Here is a 6138-nt window from a genome sequence, read left to right on the forward strand (position 1 = left end):
AGCAGGAGGAAATGTGTAAGCAGGGTCACTGCTGCTGCTGCTGCCACACAGCCCTGGCACTGTGCTGTGGCAGCAGCCCCTGCACAGGCATGGGCACCCTTGGCACCAGGGTCCTGCTCTGCTGTGCCCTCTGGGGACTCTGCCTGGCCTCAGACTATGATGGTGAGTGTGAGTCTCTGGGTGCAAAGCTGCTGCTTGTTAAAGTGTTTGGGACCTTTGTAACATCCCTGAAAACTCGTTTTTTAATGAGTTCACATGGGAAGATCCTCTGGTAGAGCTTTGTGTGGGCTCTTGTGGAAGGAGGAGGTTGACAGAGGTGGTACAGTGGAGAAAGAAGCTGGGGTGGAAGAAACTAGAAAGAGAAAGAGAAAATAGAGGAGCAATAAACCAGACAGGACTCTTAAGCTGAATCTTTAGCTAATTTTACTCCCAGAGCCACAACTGTACAGTAGAGTGGCTCCAGACCTTCAGATAATTGTGAAAGCCTGGCAGAGGAATTTCTCTCTGGATTCCCAGGCCTGTTCATAGAATTGCTCTCTGGATTCCCAGGCCTGTTCATGGCTGTAGAGCACCACAGTCTATTGTGAGCTGTGGGAAACCACAAGGCAAAAAATTTGGGGATGTTCTCAGAAAGGTGAGGATGTCTTCAGAGGATGAGGATGTCTCCTGCACTCCTAAAAAAAAAGCCAGAAAAAGCCAGCCAGCTTCACATGCAGCCAGTTGCAGGGACCCAAATAGAAAAGACAGGGAGCAGCCTTTGGGGTGAGCTGTGCTTTGGGTGAGCTGTGCTTTGGGGTGAGCTGTGCTGTGGGGTGAGCTGTGCTTTGGGGTGAGCTGTGCTTTGGGTGAGCTGTGCTGTGGGGTGAGCTGTGCTTTAGGGTGAGCTGTGCTTTGGGGTGAGCTGTTCTTTGGGGTGAGCTGTGCTTTGGGGTGAGCTGTGCTGTGGGGTGAGCTGTGCTTTAGGGTGAGCTGTGCTTTAGGGTGAGCTGTGCTGTGGGGTGAGCTGTGCTTTAGGGTGAGCTGTGCTTTAGGGTGAGCTGTGCTTTAGGGTGAGCTGTCCTTTGGGGACAGCTGTGCTTTGGGGTCAGCTGCGTGCTCAGCCTGACCTGCTGAGCGAGTACCAGCCTGAACGAGTCACACACAGCGAGTAACTCTGCCTTCCTCACAGATTACTCTCAGAACAGCACCGGCGAGCAGCCCAGCGCCCCGGCGGTCACGCCGTGTCCCCGAGCCATCCCTGGGGACCAGGCCACGGTGAACAACATCACGTACCTGCTGGTGCCCGCGGGCACCCGTGCGCAGCTGGGCAGCGCGGTCACCGTGCGCCTCATCCCCGGCCTCTACAGCCTGGTGCTGGCGCTGGGGCTGCCGGCCAACGCGCTGGCGCTCTGCGTGCTGGCCGCGGCCGAGCGCCGCGCCGCCACCGTCTTCCTGATGAACCTGGCCAGCGCCGACCTGCTGCTCACCGCCGTGCTGCCCTTCAAGATCTCCTACTACTTCCTGGGCAACCACTGGCCCTTCGGGGAAGCGCTGTGCCGCCTCACCACGGCCCTGTTCTACGGGAACATGTACTGCTCCGTGCTGCTGCTCACCTGCATCAGCGTGGATCGCTACCTGGCCGTGGCTCACCCCTTCTCGTCCCGCGCTTTCCGCACGCCCTCGCTGGCCGCGGCCACCTGCGGGGCGGTCTGGCTCTGCTCGGCAGCCCTGACCCTGCCGCTGGCGCTGCAGCGACAATCCTACCCGCTGCTCGGGACAGGCCTGACTCTGTGCCACGACGTGCTGCCCCGGCAGGACGATGAAGGTTTTTACTTCCATTACTTCGTGGCGCTGATCGCCTGCGCCTTCCTGGTGCCGCTGCTGCTGCTGGCGCTGAGCTCGGGCGCGGTGCTGCGCGTCCTGCTGCGCGGCGGCGGCCGCTACTCGCACGCTGCCAAGCTCACGGCGCTGGTGTTCGTCACCCTGGTGCTGTTCTACGCCCCCAGCAATATCCTGCTGCTGCTGCACTATTCCAGCCCCTGCTCGCGGCTGCACGGCCGCCTGTACCTCAGCTACATGGTCAGCCTGGCCCTCAGCACCTGCAATAGCTGCGTCGATCCCTTCGTCTACTACTACGTGTCCGAGGATTTCCGTGAGAAGGTCAAGGGCAGGGTGTTTGGGGGCAGCAAAAAAAAGCAGCACGTCCCTAAAGACCTCCAAGGAAACGCTGCCGCGCTCCAAGCATTCGGTGGTGTGAGCCTCCAGCCCGGCTCGCTGCTCCCGGGGTCAATTCAGCACTGGAATTCCACGAGTTTCACCCACAGCAGCATTTCCCAGCAGCCAAATGCTTCTCCCTGCCTGGATGAGGCAGAACAAACCCAGGCTGGGATTCTCTGCCCACGCTGGACACATCCATCCTTTACTGGGACACTTCTCACAGCACCAGGGATGTTCCTCCCCCTACACCTCCCACCCTGGCTGCTCTGTGCCTGCTACTCCTGCTCCTGTCTTTGAATGCACATTCCCTTCCCCTGAAACTGAAAAGGAGCTATCACTGCAAAACCAAATTTCTAAATGTGCCAAAAGATACTCTCCTAAACTAAACCAAAAGAGTGCAGAGCACTGGCTTATGTAGCAAAAACATTCTTGGCTTGATTTGCAGGCAACCCCTCAATAATGTGAACCCACTGTTGGTAAAAGGTGTAAAAATCCTTTCACTCATCCCTGTTTTTGCAAATCACCCTTGGCATCCATCATGTCTTTGAGGCAAAGGTTGCATTAATGGATTTTTTATAAAAAAGATGCCTCGTGAAGGGAAATAGTAAAATAGGAATGGAGCAAACTCTGGTTCTCCTCACTCCCTTTATGCAATGTCATCCAGAGCCAAAAGCTGTCTCTGATCAAAGAGATGCTCAGGTTTGGTGCTTATTGGAACCTGCTGCAAATCTGACAAAGTGCAACCAGCTCATCTCTCAGACACAACTGGGGCACAGCCCTGTGAGCAGCTGGTAGAAAACGAGCAATAAACCTCTTCAGAGCTCCTCAATTCTTCAGTTTTCCCAGCACAGACTTGATAAGCTAAAGCACAAATAAGAGGCAGAGAGGATTGTCTTAAAATCAGTTTTTAATAAAATATTTATCAGAATCTAAACCAAACACTTTTCTGGACTCAGACTTGCTAAGATGTGTGTGAACAAACCAACAGCTGGTCAGAGAGCTGTTTGTGTGTACCTGTGTGTAAGGGCAAAGGGCAGGACAAACACAAAGCTGGGCTCAGGGTACTGGGCACTCAGTCAGAAACAGCAGGGACTTACAAAAACCCCAAACCCAAGCTGGTAGAGGTTTCCTAAATAGTTGCTCTATTCACAAGAATGAAAACCAGGTTATTGTGCATTAAATGTCAACAGTCAGTGTGAGCAAAGCAAGTGCTGGTGTGTCAGGGATGTTCTTCAAGCAAGCTGAACATTCTTCTGGTATTTGCTTTCTACTGAGGCTGATTAAAAAGGAGGGGAAGAGGCAAGACCAAAACACAGGACAAGAAAGAACAAGGGGAACTATCGCTTTAAAATAAATACCATGGTAATGATTACTCTGCATAATGTACAGTTACAAATATATAAATATTAATTTCCTTGGAAGGATTGCAAGCATCAATCACTGCTAACTAGCACTGCTGCAGCTATTCAGTCACAGAGCTGGATGGAAGAAACAATTTCTGTGTCTTACAAACCCACTGGCACTTTTCTCCTTTTGCAGTGAGGGACCATCAGGAAAAGGAAAGGAGAAGCATCTCTCTGACAAAGGGAGGCAAATCTCTAAGCCAGAAACAACCCAAAGCAGCAGCTGCTGCTGCTGCCCTTGCTGGCTTTGGCTTTCCAGCACCCAGCTGGTCTTTTCCTTGGTGGGAAAAAAATAAAATAAAATAAAGCCTTCTATCTAAACTGACTGGCTGAGGTGCACAAAGTGGGAGCCTGAGATGTCCTTGTGCTCTCAGGGGCAGGAGGGAGACTGAGCAGCTTCAGAGCCAGAGCTGGGCCAAACCTGTGAATGGCTTTGAGCCTGTGCTGTGCCCAGTGGTGCTCAGGGATCCAGTCCTAAAGTCTCTGTAATCCAAGCAGGATGTTGAAGAACGAAGAAAAAATAATCTATGGGTTTGTTTTTTTCCCTAGATAAGAATTAATGATGGTTACAAGAAACATGAATATCAAATGGGGGATGGGGAAAGCTCTGGACCCTCAGCTGGGGTGCAGAAGAGAGCAGAGACCTCCTTTATTCTTGTGAGAGGGGAAAAGGCAGCCCCAGTGGGGTAACTGCAGGTTCCTTGATTCAATTCCTTAAATAAAATCACCTTCTTTCTTTTTAGCTACAAAGAGGAGCTGGTTTGGTGCAGGGGAGGCAGAGGCTGCTGAGAGCAGATGCCAAGGCTGGGAAGGAGCACTGGGGGTGAAGCCAGGACCCAGAAATCCTGTCCCACCCCTGCCACACACTGCCCTGCTCTGTCTGCCTCTGAGGACATGAAAGCTGCTCTGCTTTTCCCTTCTGAGGGTCCAGGGCTCTCTGGCTTTACTTTGAATTGTGAAACAGAGGCCAGACTCCTCTGCCTCAAGCACTGGCACAGAGAACCCTCAGACAAGGCTCTGATTGATGGGCTGGCACCACCAGCAGGAATTATTTACCTGGCAGCAACAGGGGGATGTCTGCATCTGGAATTAGTACATGTGCCAGAGCCTGAGGAAAGTGAAGAAAGCCAGGTTTAATTCCTGGCTGGAACTCCCCACCCTCACCTCCTCATCCCCATGGGAGCTCTGAGTGGATCTCAGGATCTGTGAAAGGACCAAGCTATTTAAAATGACCTCAAATATCTCTCCAGAAGCTTTCACTGGGTGTATAAGGGGTGAAAGAGAGCAGGAAAGGGAAACCAGAAAGGGACTGAGGAATCCAGAGCACAGGTCCCAGCTCCTGGATGAAGCCAGTCCCAGACATCAGAGGATGCCCAAATGCCTCATCTTCCCAACTCCCAGCTGAACACCCCGAACCAGCAAACAGCAGGGTTTGTATTGTGCAGTTCTGAGCTTTAGAAAAGGAAAAAAAAAAAAAAAAGAGAAATCTTGTTGCAGCTCACACTAAGCCTGTTATTTAGACAGGGATAAATATTGACTCAGCCCTGTGTGTGTACACAATAGCCAGTGCCTGCCAGGGCAGTTGCTTGCAGGAGGTGGAATTTAGTTTAAAGGCATTTATTTACCTGCCAGGCAGGACTGCAGCTGCCAGGGTGAGGGCAGGTTGTGTCCCTGCACACCCCAGACATGGGGCAGCCCCCAGGGAAGGCTGGCCAAGCTGCCAGCAAGGCAGCTCTGAAACTTCTGGGAACTTCAAGACCCAGACCTTCATCATGTCAACTGCATTCTGCAAATGTCTGGCCCCAGACAAAAAGGACTGGAAACTCCACATGCCCAACCTCTGGGATACCTCCTGGTTGTCCCCATGTGGACATTTTTCTGGAAGAAACTTGTCTTTATTCTGGAATGGAATGTCTATACTGGGATATATTCTTGTCATGGTTCCTGTGTAAACAAGGCTTAAAAATGAATGGAGCTGGGCTTTCTTTTTTTTTTTTTTTTCCATTTCCATTCACCAATAAACACCCTCAAAAGGAGTTTCCACCCTGCTCTGGGTCCTGGTAACAATAGAAGTGGGAAGATAAAATATTAACACTATTTTGCAAGAGGCAATTGCATGTAACTCCTCCAAAGAGAACAATGCTGCTCCAGGCAGGAAGGGAAACTCAAAAATCTTGGCTCCTGCACTTTTGGAAAGACAAAGCTTTTCTTTTTAAGTTTTGCCACGTTGCTTGGGGCAGGTCAGACTGAGGGAGTCCAGCCTGGGGTTGGGAGTGGCCAGCAGAGCCAGGGCAGGAGCACCAGGAGCAGAACACTGCTGGATGCCAGTGGGAGCAAAATAAAAGGGGTTGGTTAAGTCAGGCAGACATTTGAAAGGGCTGTGCCTCAGCCAGGTTCATTTTCAAGCCAGACTTTGAGGAGGAAAGGGGCTGAGAAGGCTGCAAGCAGCCCCTGTCAGCACATAGTGCAACACAAAGGGGGCTCCCCCACCTCCCCCCTGCCTCTGCTGGGGCTGCAAACCCCCACCTGAGCCCAGTGG

General features: G+C 52.0%; 1 protein-coding gene across 1 annotated transcript; it reads left to right on the forward strand.

Annotated features, from left to right (window-relative positions):
- F2RL3 (F2R like thrombin or trypsin receptor 3) lies at nucleotides 1-2251 on the forward strand. Its single transcript, XM_079328236.1, is given in 3 exon segments — nucleotides 1-162; nucleotides 1169-2166; nucleotides 2168-2251. Coding segments are annotated over 3 exon segments (1218 nt in total). The 5' UTR covers nucleotides 1-11; the 3' UTR covers nucleotides 2237-2251.
- Nucleotides 2252-6138: the final 3887 nt, after the last annotated feature.

Source organism: Erithacus rubecula (assembly GCF_903797595.1).
Source record: "Erithacus rubecula genome assembly, chromosome: 28".
NCBI lineage: Eukaryota > Metazoa > Chordata > Aves > Passeriformes > Muscicapidae > Erithacus > Erithacus rubecula.